A 16,602-nucleotide genomic window follows, 5' to 3' on the forward strand; every position below is an offset into this window, starting at 1 on the left:
AAGACTCTCTTGAATTTGGCCAAACTACCTATGGGCCATACACTGAGGGCATCAGCATTGAGTCACTCAGAAGTTTGTTAGAAATGAAGATTTCTGGCCCGAGTAAACCAGGATTGGTATTTAACAAGTTCACCAGGTATGCTATGTTCACATTACAGATTGAAAAGCATTGACTTAGATTCTAGGTCCTAGAAGTTTGAGTTTGAGACTAGCCTGGGCAACACAGTGAGACCCTATCTTTAAAAAATAAAATAATTAGCCAGACATGGTGGTGCACATTTGTAGTCCCAGCTACCTGGGAGGCTGAGGTGGGAGAATTGCTTAAGTCTGGGAGGTTGAGGCTTCAGTGAACTGTGATCATACCACTGCACTCCAGCCTGGGAGACAGAGTTAGACCCTATCTCAAAAAAACCCAACATACATATCATCAGTTCTAAGACAGACTAAATCAGAATTCCCAGGAGAGAGGTCAGTTGGCCTGTATACATTTAACACTAGCCCTAGCTGACTCCTCTCAGGCAATTTTGGGAAATAATAGCTTTAAATTGACATCCTGACCCATAATAGTGACCTGTGGTTTGAAACACAGGGTCCTGCAGGGCTCAGGAATGCGTGAGTGAATGAGCCTGCAGCCCAGAGGGGAAACAGTCCTAAGGAGAAATGATCTGCATTGGTTGAGATCTGCATATACCAAGTGCTATGAATGTTGATGGGAGAGGGAAGTTGTACCAGCTGTAATCAGGGAAGGCTACTTGGAAAAGGTAATCTGTAAAGGAAAACTAGGATTCAAACAAGGTGGGTTCCAGAAAAAGCATGGGATGGAAAAAAGTGTATAAGAAAGGACGGCTGGGCATGGTGGCTCATGCTTATAATCCTAGCTACTTTGGGAGGCCGAGGTGGGCAGATCACCTGAGGTCAGGGGCTCGAAGACCAACATGGTGAAACCCTGTCTCTACTAAAAATACGAAAATTAGCCAGGTGTGGTGGCACATGCCTATAATCTCAGCTACACCAGAGATTGCTCTCCAGCCTGGGCAACAGAGACTCTGTCTCAAAACACACACACACACACACACACACACACACACACACACACACACGAGACACCGGATGGCTCTTTCTCCGAGACTCTGTCTCAAAACACACACACACACACACACACACACACACACACATACACACACGAGACACCGGATGGCTCTTTCTCCTTAACATAATTTCTATACCCCGGCTTTTTCTCCCAGCACACCACAGGCAAACCTCATGTCCCTGGCAACTCTTAGAGCTCAGAAAGGTTGCTGACCTCTGGGTAAGATCAGGGACACCTTACTTGTTGTCTGAGTGACACATACTTGTGAAATGCAAACACATTTTTACCTAGCAAGGGCCAAGTCAATGAAACAAGAAGCATTTGCACAACACTCTGTGGATTTCCCAAGCAGCCACATAATATGTCATTTCCTCTGATTTTCACATACTTTGTGACCTCAAAGAAGTCTCATGATCCGAGTTCTGTACTTAGCAAGAGATGAGGCTGCGACTCTGCCACTCCTATTGTTTTGGGGGCTGAGGCTAGTCACAGATGTGCAGTGTGATAGTTGATGCTTTCCTTTTTCCTGGCACTTGTTCAAAGGCCCGTGTGGATGGTGAGCTGTAGGGCAGTGGGCAGCCTGGCCTTGACCCCAGGGGAGTATCTCCTGAGCTCCCTCATCATAAAACACCCCTGGAGAACTTGTGGAAAATATAGGCTCCCAGGGCTCACCCAAGACCTCCTGAATAAAAATCACCAAGCAGAGGTCCTAGGAATTTGTATTTTTATAAGAACCACGTATAAACCTTATGGTCAGGCAAGTTGGGAAACACTGAACTCAATTCTGCAAGGTCAGAATACTTGGGTTTGCATCCTAGATCCACCACTTCCTAGTGATGTCACTGGAGAGCCCCCCACCAGCCTCAATATTTCCATCTACAGGATGAGGGTTCTTCCTGGTGACCATGCTCCAAGACCCTGAGGGAGGTTCCCCATGATGGCAGATCCAGTGTGATGGAAGCTCATTCTCCTTCAGGTATGGAGGGGGCAGTGGTGCTCAGGGACTCAAAATGCCACACTTCTCTCTTGTTCCTGGGGTAGACGGCACCATGCAATTTCTCTCTAGATCCCACTTTCCTCTGGGCTGTGACCTTTCTCTAGCCTCCACCACTAAATCCAACTTTTATGTTTCCTAGCATCGTTTCACCTTTCTGAACCTCAGTTTCTTTTTCTTTTTTGAGATGGAGTCTCACTATGTTGCCCAGGCTGGAGTGCAGTGGCGCAATCTTGGCTAACTGCAACCTCTACCTCCTGGGTTCAAGCAATTCTCCTGCCTCAGCCTCTCAAGTAGCTGGGATTACAGGCGCCCACTACCACGCCTGGCTAATTTTTGTATTTTTAGTAGAGAGAGGGTTTCACCACGTTGGCCAGGCTGGTCTTAAACTGCCGACCTCAAGTGATCTGCCTGCCTTAGCCTCTCAAAGAGCTGGGATTACAGTCTTGAGCCAACCGTGCCCAGCCTGTTTGTTTATTTTGAGACAGGGCCTCTCTGTGTTGCCCAAGCTGAAGTGCAGTGGTGAGATCTTGGCTCACTGCAGTCACCACCTCCTGGCTCAAGTGATCTTCCCACTTCAGCCTCCCAATCAGCTGGGACTACAGGTGTGCACCATCACACCTGGCTAATTTTTGTATTTTTTTGTAGAGACAGGTTTTTGCCATGTTCCCCAGGCTGGTCTTAAACTCCTGAACTCAAGTGCCACTCCCTCCTTGGTCTCCCAAAGTGCTTGGATTACAGACATGAGCTGCCACACCAGGCCTGAACTTCAGTTTCTCATCTGCACAGCAGGGCTCTCACTGTGGGAGACCAATGCATGTACAATGTGAGGTGCACGTAGAGTAAGCCCACCACAGGTAGGATCTTTTATCATTGTTACTTCAGCTAACAAATACTTACTGAGCACCTACTGTATGCCAGGAGCTGTCTGAGATCCCTGCTTGTGTGGAGTCTGCATTCTGGTTATGTTCTAGTGGGTGGAGACACACAACAGACAACGAACACGATACATGTTTAATATTTAAAGAATAAAACTGCTGCACAGATTTAACATTTAAACAATAAAGACAAGAAATAGGTTTAATATTGACATAAATAAATGTAATTATTTAAATGGTAAACACAACAGATGCTTATTATTTAGATAATAACTAAAGTGTGTTAGAATTAATTTAAATAACAGAGAAAGAGGAGATGTTAGAAGATGCTGAGAGAGGGGATGGAGAGGACTGTGAGCACTGTTCTGGGACTCCAGCTGTAGAGGAAGAGGAGCTTAAGAGCTGTAATCCTCACTTCAGGAGATGTCCAGTGGGGCTAGAGCATTTTTTATTTGTAAAATAGATTCCACTTCTTGCCTCCCACAGGAAGCCTTTCTGGCACCCTAGCCCCTCTTTCCTTTGAAATTTTGTGGCTATACTGGCCTCTGCCATCACACCTTGTTCTCAACCTAGATTACCTCTGAAGGTTGACGACACTAAGCCCTGCTAAGGGCAGTCATTCAACACTGCCTCTAACCTTTGCAGTAATCCCGTGAGGCTGCTGCCTCTGTGTTACTTTGCAGCAGAGGAGGCAGAAGCTTTTGCAACTTGCCTAGGTCGCACAGCTGGAAAGGGATGAAATTAGACTGTGCCCCCCACCCCACCCGCTGGGCGATGGCTGTTTCTCTGCTCACCTGTGTCCTGGACCCAAGAAGGGCAGGGCTTCTTCTGAGCTCCTCTAGGTTTCCCAGCCTGAGCTCCAGCTCTAGCTCCTGACCCTGGCTCTTTCTCTCACAGGGGCAGAGGGAGGGTCTACTGAATGGGAGCTAAGGGGCTTGCCCCCAGGGTAACAGAGCAATTGTTCTGGCTTGCTGAGACCATCCTATTGTTAGCCCTCAGAGTCCTGCATCCTGGAAAGCTTCTCTTATAGGGACAACTGCTCACCCTACATGCAGAGGCCAGTCTCTTGTCCAACCCCATGGGTATCCTAAACTCATGCTGTCCCTGATGAAGAAAAACTGCTTATAGTATGTCTCATGTTTTAGGTAAAGTCCAAGTTGCAAAAAGTCTTTAAAGATAATAGGACAGCTTATCTGTGGGGGCACTCCCGGACATAGCAGCGGAAAAGGAACTGATACATCTCTGGAGGACAGAATGTCTTGAAGATGTACCTAGCCTTTTACCTCATAATGCCCCATCTATGAATTTCTCCTTACAAGAAGACAGAAATATGGATAAAGATATCTGAACAATTCCCCACAGAGCTGGTTATACAAAAATTTGAATAAGTTAGATAGCAAATATCATACAGCTATAAAAGATCATATTGTAGGAGATTTAATAACAGAGGAAAAGGGACATGATACTATGTTAAGTGGAAGATGGAAGCTATAGAACTATGTAAACATGGCTTGAGCCCAATTTTATTTGAAATAATTATATATGGGCTGGGTGTAGTGGCTTACGCCTGTAATCCCAGCACTTTGGGAGGCCGAGGTGGGTGGATCACGAGGTCAAGTGTTCGAGACCAGTCTGGCCAACATAGTGAAACCCCATCTCTACTAAAAATACAAAAAATCAGCCAGGTGTGGTGATGGTGGGCACCTGTAATCCCATCTACTTATGGGCTGAGGCAGGAGAATCATTTGAACCTGGGAGGCAGAGGTTGCAGTGAGCTGAGATCACATCACTGCACTCCAGTTTGGGTGACAGTGTGAGATTCCGTCTCAAAACAAATTATATATATGCATAGAGAAAAAGATTGAGGAGATACTTCAGAACGTTAATGTACTGTTCTTTGAGTTTAGGGTAATTTTTATTTTCTTCTTTGTATTTTCCTGAAATACAAATTTCCCTGATACAACTTTTTTTTTTTTTTTTTTTTGAGATGGAGTCTCGCTCTGTCACCCAGGATGGAATGCGGTAGCCCAATCTCAGCTCACTGCAACCTCCGCCTCCCGGGTTTAAGCGATTCTCCTGCCTTAGCATCCCAAGTAGCTGAGACTACAAGTGCCCGTCACCACACCCGGCTAATTTTTATATCTTTAGTAGAGATGGGGTTTTGCCATGTTGGCCAGGTTGGTCTCAAACTCCTGGCCTCAAGTGATCTGCCCACCTCAGCCTTCCAAAGAGTTGGGATTATAGGTGTGGGCCACCATGCCCAGCCATAAGTACAAACTTTTTTCTTTTTTTTTTTTGAGATGGAGTCTTGATCTGTCACCCAGGCTGGAGTACAGTATCATAATCATGGCTCACTGCAACCTCCACCTCCTGGGGTCAAGTAATTCTCCTGCTTCAGCCTCCTGAATAGCTGGGATTACAGGCACCTACCACCATGGTCGGCTAATTTTTGTATTTTTAGTAGAGATGGGGTTTCGCCACATTGGCCAGGCTGGTCTTGAATTCCTGATCTCAAGTGATCCGCTCGTCTTGGCCTCCAAAAGTGCTGGAATTACAGCTGTGAGCCACTGCACAAGGCCACAGTACACGTTAATTTTATAATTGGAAGTCAATAACTTTGAAATAATATTGCATAAAATTGTTCTGTACTGAGCCCTTCTGATTCAGCCTGACCTCCCTTTCAGTGGGCAATTTTAGAGTAGAATGGGTGCAATTTTAGAGTAGAATGCAGTGGGAAAAGCGCTGGATCGGGATTCAGAGGGAATCTCCCAGCTCTTGCTGAAGTTGTTGCCTCTGCCTAGGATGCCCCTACTTCCTGCATGTGAGGTCCAGCTCAGATGCCACTTCTGCTGTCCCTTCTGCTGGAGCACCCATCATCCATCACTCTGCTCTGCCTGCCGTTTATCTGTTTACACACCTGCCTCTTCCTTCTCTGGATCTCAGTTTCTCCTTCTGTAACTGACAGGGTGACTTGGAGGCTGCATTCCTGCTCCCTGGGACTGGCTTCAATACTAAAGAAAACCACACGAGGGCACTAGAGCTACACTGGTTGACTTCTACCACCTTGGTCAGATCATGGCTTTGGAAACTGTCCCCCAAGCCAGAGATGACACCAGTCACTACAGGCCTGGGATGCTCCCAATCAGGTGGGGAGCCAGTGAGGAAAAAAATGGGTCATTGACTCTGAGAAGAATCCCCCAGCCCTACCCTAGTCTTCCCAGAGCTGTACTGGCCAAGGTGACCCTTGGACCTGGTCACTCTCAAGGCATGTGGAGAAGGACTTGCTGTGTGGCCTTAAGCATGCCTCTGTCCCTGGCTGGGCCTCTGTTTCTGGCCCACCCTGCTGGGTCTCTGTGCAGGATTAAAGCATCTGGCAGCCCACCACTTCCTGTGGGCTCTGATAAGGAAGGAGTTTACTGTGCTCAGTCTCCTGCTCCTGGTCACCAGTTTGTCCTGTCTGTTTCATGCTCGATATGTGTTAAATTGAACTGAAACAGAAATACCCACCACCACCACCACCACCACCATGCATAACAGTGTAGAGGTGACCTTTTCTCCTTACCTTCAGGAAATTCCTGGTGGCAGAGCAGGCATTGCCTGTGGCTCCTCGGTCCTGACCAAGCTCAGGAATGTTTTCTGTCACCAGGACCACGAGCCAGGGCTTTGCCCTCCCCGAGCACAGGTGTTCCCCAGGCGTGTGTGCACACACGCACGCACGTGTGTGTGTTGGGGCACGGAGGTGTTGGTGTCAATGTTTTAAGGGAGCCTGGCAGTCAGAGGTGTAGATTCTGGGACACTGGGATGGGGGGACAGGGGGAAGGAGAGGTGAACCAAAGGCCAGGAGTCCTGGGGAGTGGGGGAGGAAGGGGGCCAGCAGGGAAGACAGACAACCACATTCTTGAAAAGGAGGAGGGAGGGAGGGAGGAGAGTGGCAGGTAAGTTCCTAGGCAGGGGGCGGTCGGGGAATCACTCCAGAGCAGGCCCCAACATGCTGGGGAATGCTGTGCCCCCTTAGGTATAGGTGAGGAGGGGCTTGGGCGCAGAACTCCCAGGTGGACCTGGGGCTGCATAATGCTGTCATCATGATTACATCATGGTGATGGTGGCAAACAATGGCAGATTTCGTGCTAAGACTCATGTCCTGCCTTTCTCTCCTTAAGGATTCAGCTCCCCTAAGAAATAGGAGGCCAGAAGCTCCCCGTCGTTGGGGAGACCAACAGTTAATTCAGGCATGACAAGATGAACAATCTCTCCCCGCCCTGCCCTGTTCTTTTGCCTCCTCGGGATGAGGTTCCTGGAATCCCAGGAGTCTGGACACCTCCTACCAAGGCAGGCTGCACCACACCAGGCTCCGATGGACTCGCCCTGATGAATCTATCACCTGTTACCTCTGTGCAGACCATCCACCCCACCAGGCTCCCTGCTGAACCCCCACTTATCCCTCAAGGCCCAACTTTCCATGACTGCTGCAAGCAGATTCAATTCCCTCTGATCTGGGATCCCACAGCTCTTTGGACTGTTTTTACACACTGGAAACTTCATGAGGGCAGGGGCTGAGTCCCATTCACCTCTGTATCCACCAGACCTGAGGGCCAGTAGGCATTCAAATGTCTGCTAAACAAATTTATTTATTTCCATTGAGCTCATTAGGTCTCTCTCTTCTTCATAATCAGGAAGCAAAAAGGTTGCTTTTTTCTGTAACAATCCACCTTTGGAAGCTGATGGCAAGAGCTCAGCTTTTGCAAGCCAAAGGCAGTTCAGCTAGAATCCTGGGGCACATGGCTGCATTAAACAAACAAAATAAAACATGCATGCTCAAGGCGCATTTAAACAAGACACCAGTGTGGCTGGGCAAAGTGACTCCTGCCTATAATCCCAGCATTTGGGGAGGCCAAGATGGGAGGATCCCGTGAGCCCAGGAGTTTGAGACCAGCTTGGCAAACATGGCAAAACCCCATCTCTATTAAAAATAGAAAAATTAGGCCAGACTCCGTGGCTCACACCTGTAATCCCAGCACTTTGAGAGGCTGAGGTGGGCGGATCATGTGGTCGAGAGATCAAGACCATCCTGGCCAACATGGTGAAACCCCGTCTCTACTAAAAATACAAAAATTAGCTGGGCATGCTTGCGCATGCCAGTAGTCCCAGCTACTCAGGAGGCTGGGGCAGGTGAACTGCTTAAACCTGGGAGGCAGAGGTTGCAGTGAGGTGATATTGCACCACTGCACTCCAGCCTGGGCGACAGAGACTCCATCTTAAAATAAAATAAAATAAAAATTAGCTGGGCATGGTGGTGCATGCCTGTAGTCTCAGCAACATGGAAGGCTGAGGTGAGAGGATCACCACAGCCTGGGAGGCAAGAAGTTGCAGTGAGTGGAGATCATGCCACTGCACCCCAGCCTGGGTAACAGAACAAGATTCTGTCTCAAAAAAAAAAAAAAAAAAAAAAACCAAAAGGTAAACGAGACACTTGTAGTATATTAAGAGCTTCTCATTAAATATTCATTATTACACAGTGTGTCACATAGAATTAGAATGTTAGGTGGCTGGTTTGAGGCTCCCAGTGAGATTCAAAGAGGCCCAAGGAGGGAGGCGGAATGGCGGAAGGCCACCTGTGTCCCGAGGTCGCCTGTGAATAGGTCCCCACGGGGTTCTAGGACATGCGCCCACATCTAAGACTGTGGGCCCTGCACTCCCTCTGGACGGCTTGCCAGATTTGGTCTTCACTGGTCACTAATTCTGGAACGGTGAAGGGACAGGCATGGCAGTTGGCTGGACAGCTGCCTGATTCAGCCAGGACCCTTCATGGTATCTGTGGGCCAATGCCAAATGCCAGCCTGCCCTGCTGGCAGGGTTTCTACATGCACTGTCCCTATGGCTGCAAAAGCAAATGGTAACCCTGGCTGTCAGTCCTTGCCAGGCCCTTGGTCCGTGACATCACCACTTCTGAGAGGGAGTCTAGGGAGCTACTGGAACTTTGTGTTCAGAATCTTACCAAGGGGGCCGCTGGTTCTGGGAATGTGGCAGAGTGAGCCTTCGGGCTCCACCTTGTGGACCGGACACCTTATGGGAAGCTGCTTCGGGTTTCCCTCCAGCTCACACTCAGGCCACAGAAGGGCCCCAGCCCAAAGCCGCCCCGAGAGGGCAGGGCCTGCCCTCCTGAAGGCTGGGAGCCATCACACCCCTTTCCCGCAAAGGCTGCGCCATGAGCCTCTCCCCAGGGCAGTGTCAGCCTGGGCCATTCTTCTCATTTCAGGATGGGACTGGCAGGCAGTTGGGCCCTCTTCCCCCACAAAGCCTCCTTTTTTTCTGTGGGGGCCATCCTGTTTGGGGGGCTGCCAGAAGGGCCCTTGACTCCTCGGCGCTCAAGGACAGAGCTGCTCAAGTGGCCAGGGCATTATGGTCAATAATAAAGCCAGCAAAGAAGGTAGAGAAAGAAAGACACAGCCGCTAGAGCTGGAGGTTCTCAGGCAAGTGCGGAGGGCGCAGTGTTGTGTGGCAGGTCTTTTCTTTTCTCTCAAAGAAATCCAGCCCAATTTTTTCCCCCACTAATTGGCAGCAGATGAAAAAAAAAAAAACCCAAAACAAAAACCAAACCAATGCCAGTAACCTGAATGCGAGTGTTTCTGAAAGGGAAAAGCTGTTTCAATTGTTAGATGTCCAAGAAAACATGAATACAGGCTGACAGAGGAAACGGTCACAATTAGAGGAAGAAGAGGGAGAGGTTCATAAAATTAAGGGCAAAAAATTCTTTTCAGCAGCTCCCTTCCTGTAAGCCGGCTCCTCTGCTGGCCTCTGTCCCTGAGTGGGGCAGGAGGTTGGGCCTCCCAGGGAAACTTCAGGAAGATGAAGGCCAGGGACAGAGAGAGAGTCCCAGGAATACCCTAGGAGGTCAAGTCACGGCCAGAGGGCACAGCTGCCAGTTTCCACTGAGACCCACCCAGAGCCTTTCCTGAGGAGCGTTCTGTCCCGGGAGACTGTCTACAGAGGAGGGCCGTGAGGTACAGCTCCACCCAGCGGCCTCAGGAAGTGGCCAGACCTGAACTTGCCAATGTGAGGTCTTACCCTCCCCCCTGCACCAGAGGGTTGTCCCCCGACTTCCTCAGCCGCTCACGGGCCTCCTCTGAGGATAAGCCTTGGGATCCAGGCTCCTCTCTCTCTGGACAAGTGCCAACTCCTCACTCATCTTGTTATTTACCTGCTACCTCCCCCCTCAAAGGAAAGCATGAATCCTTCCAGGGCATCCCCACCTTCCTCCCTCATTGAGGGATGTTTTAGGAAATGCCAAACAGGCAAATAAAGGATTGGCTTCGTTAGAATCCAGACCCTGGCCACAGCCAGCATGGGCTTCATGAGGGCTGGACCACGTGGACTGACTGACAAGGCCCAAGAGGTCGACTCAAGAGGCAGACTGGTCACTGACCAGGGGTTGCTGAGGGCAAGGCTTTGAACAAACTGCTGAAGTCCGTGTAGCCACCTAAAGGGGCAGGGCTCTGTCCCAGCTCACATGTGGCCATGGTTGAGTCCTCCTTCTCCGAGCTGCTGTCTCTGCATCTGAACAGTGAGCGGAACCACCTCCAGTCTCTAAAGACACGTGCAGCACTGATGTCTGAACCTGCTGATGACGTTCAAACTTGGCCCCTTGTGCTCTGCCCAGGTGCACCATGGATGACAGTCATGGAACCTCCAGTTCATTCAGACCTGCTGGGGCCTGGCGAAGGCTCTGGAACCCTTGTATCTCATTGAGGAGAGGGCGGCCACACCTTCATGCTGCTGGGTGGGTGGGAAAAGCAGGAGAGCTGAGAAACTCACAGCCTCACTGGGGCTACCCGGCCTGTGTGGGAGGAATCCCTGCTGCTGTCCAGGACAGTGGCAAGCAAGAGAGAGGTCGTGTATGTGTGTGTGCGTGCATACGCTCATGTGTGGAGGCAGTGTGGACCACCAAGGGCTCCATGTCCCTGGGAGGTCAGGATTCTGTCTCCTCCATGGCAGGGTTGACAGCAAGGCCATGCAGAGCCAACTAAAGAGCACTAGCTTCGGTGCCACTCACTCTGCTGCTAGTGAGCTGTGTGGCCTTGGCAAATCACATTTCCTCTCTGTCTCCCTTTCCCTACACGTTAAATACCTCCCAGGTGGTGCTGACAGATAGTGGGGAGACAGCCCTTTGTAGCCAGCTGGGTACTGTGCCCTGGGGGTGGGGGGGAGGGCGTCAACACCAATGTCCTACTGTCGGAGGGAAAGCCCAGTTGTTGCATCAACACCTGAGGCTCCCGACTATGACTGCTGCTGGAGCCTGAACTGTGAGCTCTGGGTTGACACCCAGAGTGCTACCGACTGCCTCAGCCCAGTTGCCAGAGCACTGAGGGCTGGAGCTGGGGCCTCAGCCTCCCTCCCCACCCTGGGGCCCGCCACAACAGCAAGCCCAGAGGAGACACACCCTGCTCTGGGAATGAAACCAACAGACAAGCACTGCCCTTCAGAGACCCTCTGCAGTATATAAAACAAGGATAAGACTATATATTAAATGACTATTTTATTTACACACCCTATTCATAAATAATTGAATCCTCTTTTTGACTGCACAATGATTCCTTGAAGATCACCTAATGATTACACTGAGTAACTACAAGTAGATCAGCGGGCTTACCCATCTGTGTGTGATCACCTCCTCACATCTGTACTCACACACACATTCACACACATTCACACACACACACACACACCAGCAGGGGCGGGAACCCTGGGGCCTCCAGGGCTCTGAAAGCTCCCAGCATCAGTGGGGCTCTCATTTGGAGCTCTGGGGCTCCCAGCACCGGTGGGGAGGGGAGGAGGGCCCTGTGGGAAAACTTTGCCCCCTACACAGGTGTGAATTCGAGACAGCTGGAGAACAAAGAGATGTCAGCCAGGGAGTTCCCGCCCCACCCTACCCCGCCCCTCGGAGCTGCTCTGCCTTTGTTCATCCTGGAAGGCATCTCTATGGATTTGCAAATATTTTAATTCACAGAAACTCAAGGAAGGGGTGGGGGTGGGGGCTGGGGTGGTATGTTGGCCACCCCTCTGTCTTTATCCAGGCCTTCTCCAGCCCCCGTAAGTGGCAACAGCATTCTAGAGACATGCAGTGGTGTGCTAGTACCATACACACAACACAAATGACACAGCCAGCAACAGTTGCCAGGCTGGTTGGTGGGGGGCCCTTGGGTGCCTCCAAGTCTCAGGCTCTTTCACAGAGCAGGGCAGGTCTGGTTCGTTCACAGGGTCCTCACAGCCACGGGGTAGAGGAGGGACAAGTGCTCGGCCCCTTTGATGGGCAGCTTTCTGGTGGTGTAGTAGTGGATGACTTCCGGGACACTGTCGAATGGAGGGCTGTTCTGACCCAGAATGTATTTCTCTTTGGTTTTGGCCAGTTTCATGTGCATAAAACCCTGGTTGCTCCTGTGAACAAAACACAGAGGTTAGCAGAACTACCCCTCTGACACTCAGGCTGAGGCCAAGGGACTCCTCAGATGTCTGGGACAGAAGGGAACCCAGCCAGGAAGTGGCTGTGAGCCGCACCTCTCCAAGCCAGGACCAGATGAAATGCAGCTGCACCCAAACGCACCTTCAATTCTGGCATCTGACCCAGAACCAGCAGCAGCCGCCACTGCTACAGGACAGCATTCCAACACTGAGTGCTTCCGGGGGCTTCTTCAGAAAAACAAAACAAAACTTGGTCCCTCTTTCTATTACCAGCGCAGATCCCTGTTTCAGCCTTGCCTGACAGGTGCAAAGTGTTCACGTCTCCAATGCCATGACAAGTGGGCAGGGCAGGGGTCATCACCCCCAGTTTCCAGAGGAGGAAACTCTGTGGCAGGGATGGCAGGTGATCTGGCCTTCCTTTCAGTAGTAGGAAACTGTCACTGGGAAGGGGCCAATCAGCCAGGGACTACATTTCCCAGCCTCCCCCTTGCAGGCAGTTAGTTGTGACTAGCATAGCCAATGGAATATGGGCAGAAGGTCTGTACTGCCCGCCCTCTGCATCTTCACCTTCTCCATAAACCCTGCCTTCCCCAAGGTCCAGCCTGTGTTGCCCCTGCTGGGTGGTCTTCCAGGCTCCCACAGGCAGAGCTCCGTCCTTCATCTGGTGGCACTGAAGACACACATGCCTTCCTAAACGGTGGGTACTTAGCCACCATCCCAGCTCCTCTGAGCATGCCACAGAGCAGGGCCCAGTCTGTGTCCACCATGCTGGCTTCAGACCTGCCTGGGAGGACCCACCTGAAGTCTGCTCAAGGAAAAGCAGTGGGTGGGTTCCTTAGAGATCAGAGCAGAGCCTGTGTGCCCACAGCCCTTGAAGCTTGCCTGCATCAGCTCATGGAGGGCCAAGGCCACGGTCCTCCTGCCAGCATTTGCCTGGCCCAGGCAGACCTCTCCCGCTCTTTCTGGGGCTGCAGCCACGCTGGATCCCTCACCCTCCACCAGCCTGGCTCTGTCCAGGCTGCCCTCTGCCTGCCCCCTCGGCTCCATGCCTGGCCTTTTATGATTCTACTGTGATTCTGCCACCACGCCTGTGGATGCTTTAGATTTTCCAAGTACAGTCCACTTTATCAGGTGTCTGTCCCTTCACTAGAAAGCTGAAGCTTCTGACAAATCTCCTGCCCCCATCTCCATGGCCTCCAAGAGACTCCCCGAACCGAGCTCTAAGTGGACATGAAGGTTTGCAGCCTTTTGGCTCTAGTTCCGCCCCTCACGGCTGTAGCCTCCACAGGGGCTCTGCAGGGCTTGAACACATCTCTTCCAGTCAGGACTGGGCTTCCCAAGCTTACGAGTGCCTGCTCTATTAACACCTTAATTTGGGCTCCAGGACCATTTTCAAATGGGCAGAACAAATGCTTAATGAAGTGTGAGCACTAAGCAATATATCTGCTCATAATAATGTATTTAGAGATGTCACCCTCAGCTTAAAGAAAATCGTTGGGAGAGCAATTACATTTCAAGAGAGAATAATTCCTGTAAAGAATTGAAATTTAAATCAAGATTTTTTAAGGCTGGCAATGTTCTAATTACAGAGCCTGTGGCAAGTTCTGCTCCTCAGTGAAGGGTCATTTCATTAGAGAATTGCTGAGACACGCCTGAGAAGCAGGCGGCACACTTGCTTAGGCTGCAGAAAGGAAACAGTGCGTGCATTACACTAAGAATGTAAAACTTCATTCCAGTGAAGACTCACCTACCCGCCACCCCAAAGAGACCACAGATCTGTGCCAGCTGGGAAAGAGCTGTGATTGTTTAAGTAACACACTGAAACCATGTGGCTGAGAAAACAGCAGAAGAGTTAAAAAGCTGAGATCTCAGAGCCACATGCCCAGCTCTGCCTGGAGAAGGGGTGTGGGTGGGCAAGACAGCAGAGCTGGTAAGGAGGGGCTGCAGGTGCCAGGGACACCCAGCGGGGTGGAGGTGTGACCCTGGGCACATCGTTCCCCTCTGTGTACATGCGTGGAGTGGTGTTATGTTTTTGGGGTACAGAACCATCAGGCTTTGTGATTCTCATACGTCTATGCTAGGGGACAGAGTGGAGGTGGTGTCAGGCAGAGGGTCACAGCCGCTGGTGGGAACCAAGTCTGCCCGTGTGCAGGTATGAAGCTGCAGGGGAGTGAGCCACTTTCATTTTCAAGGTTAGGAGAGTAACTCACATGGGTGAAGGTGACATTTCACACGGATTTGTTCTAAAGCATCTGGCAAGGGAGGTGGGCAGTGATGGCGGCAATGGCTCTGACCAAGCCTGAAGCAGAAGCTAAGTTCCTCTGTTCCCAGGCCAGGGGCTTAGAATGGCCACCAAGTATTAAAAGCCATGCACTGTCCTCTGTACCTTGGCTGCCAACAGATAACAAGGTGGGGCAGCTGCCAGGCTAAGAGTGTAGATGTCTGCTGGAAGTCCCTCCTGTCAGTCTGAGCCTGCTGTTTATCCCTCCGACACAATCATATCTTGCCTGTGTAAGCACCCATGAGTTTACCACCCTGAGCCAGGCTGTGCCGATGGGGCAGGCTGGTCATGAAGCTCAGAGACTACTAAGGCAGAGCTGGGACCAGCACTTGGGCTCCATGAACCCCCAGGCTGGCTGTGGCCTGACCATTCTCAGGCAGAGGGAGAAAAGTGCTCTCACATGCTGACCCTCCCAGGCTCAAGCGCCACACCCATGGTTCCCTGGCCCTCAGGCTGTCCTGTGCCTTGCTGGGCTCTGTCCCTTCTCCCGATGCATCCACAGGGAAGCTGACTAGATGGCCCTGGAGGGTGGCTGCAGCCCTAGGTCCTGGATTCCACATGTGCAAAACATAATCTGCTGCCTAGCCCCTGAGGGCTTCCTGCAGGAAGTGTTTGCAGGCAGCTCACACCTTCCCTTCACAGCTGCTCTCACGTCCAGTCCTGCTTTCACTGGGGCCTTAGCCAGGATTGCCTTCAGGGACAATCCTCCCTGTAGGCCAGGCTCTATGTCCTTAAGCACCTTGGTGCAGACAGGGGAAGTTACTAGCCAAGGTCACAGTGATCATCAGCAGCAGATGCCAGAGTCAGTGCTCCTGACCTCAGCACTCCCCAGACTCAAGAGAGGGCCTCATGAAACCCTTAGTGCTCCATGTGAAGCCAGGCAGGCGGGTGGGTGGGAGGCATCAGACCCTGAGCAAACATCCCCTCCAAGCTGATCTGCCTCCACAGCATCCATGGTGCAGGGCTGAGGCAGGTCAGAGACAGTAGAGGGGCTGGGAGTAAAAGATAATATGTGGCATCCACATAAGGGGCCGTGCTGAGGATTGGGAATGGTATGTTCTGATTGGTGGAGCCCCCAGCCTGGGAGGCAAGATGGTGACCCCCCTCCCAGGGGTCCAAGGTCCCAAGACTATCAGCCAATCCTCAACCAGTGCAAGGGTCAGGTGATGCCTTGTCCACACACAGCCAGGTGATGTGTTGTGACAATACATTCTGATTGGTTAAGGTCCCATGAGGGAGATGCCACCTAACAGTTGAAAATTTAAAAGCAGCTGCCAGGAGTGGCTTCAATGATTCCCACCTTCACACAAAAGGAGACGCCAGTATGAGCAAAGGAAGCATGAAAATTTCTGTGGAGAACAGAGAGGTTCATCAGGTAAGGAGTAAGCCCAGGGATGCGTGGCTGCTCCAGATGGAATGTATTCCGAGCTGCAGGCAGCCTGGGTGTCACCTCTCACTCCCCTGGGGTACTGTAGAGGAAACTGAGGCCAGAGTACACTACCCTGGCCCAAGGGACACAGCAAGGCAGGTTGCTGGTGAGCCCAGAGCCCAGGCCCTGCATCCTCAGCCAGTTGAGCCAGGCTCTGGGCCATACCTCCTCCCACCCTTTTCAAGGCAGCATCCTTGGCACCATCATCTGCACCATCATCGTTCAGGGAAGCCTTTGCCCCTGGGGAGCTTCAACAGGCTGCTGCGCCTGCCAAGCTCCTGCGTCAGCCCCATCTCCTTTGATAGGACATCTTGGCGAGGGCAAAGTCACAATAAGAGGTGTCTCTGGCGGTGACCTGTCTAATGAGTCTTGAAAGGCTGGCAGAGGCCAGGGTGCTGGAGCTGTCACAGGCGTTCAGATTGCTCATTATCATCACAAAAAGCACCTCCTCATCATCAGGATTATCAAACGTGC

At 51.2% G+C, this 16,602-nt stretch overlaps 1 protein-coding gene across 1 annotated transcript in view; it reads right to left on the reverse strand.

Annotated features, from left to right (window-relative positions):
• Positions 1-11,480: 11,480 nt before the first annotated feature.
• Positions 11,481-16,602, reverse strand: part of SHB (SH2 domain containing adaptor protein B) — a 151,781-nt gene continuing 146,659 nt past the window's right edge. Inside the window, exon 6 of the mRNA XM_017543221.2 lies at positions 11,481-12,394. Coding sequence (XP_017398710.1) covers positions 12,211-12,394 — 184 coding nt within the window. The 3' untranslated portion in view covers positions 11,481-12,210. The remainder of the gene's footprint in view (positions 12,395-16,602) is intronic.

The sequence above is a fragment of the Cebus imitator genome, unplaced genomic scaffold (genome assembly GCF_001604975.1).
Source record: "Cebus imitator isolate Cc_AM_T3 unplaced genomic scaffold, Cebus_imitator-1.0 Scaffold149, whole genome shotgun sequence".
Taxonomy (NCBI): domain Eukaryota; kingdom Metazoa; phylum Chordata; class Mammalia; order Primates; family Cebidae; genus Cebus; species Cebus imitator.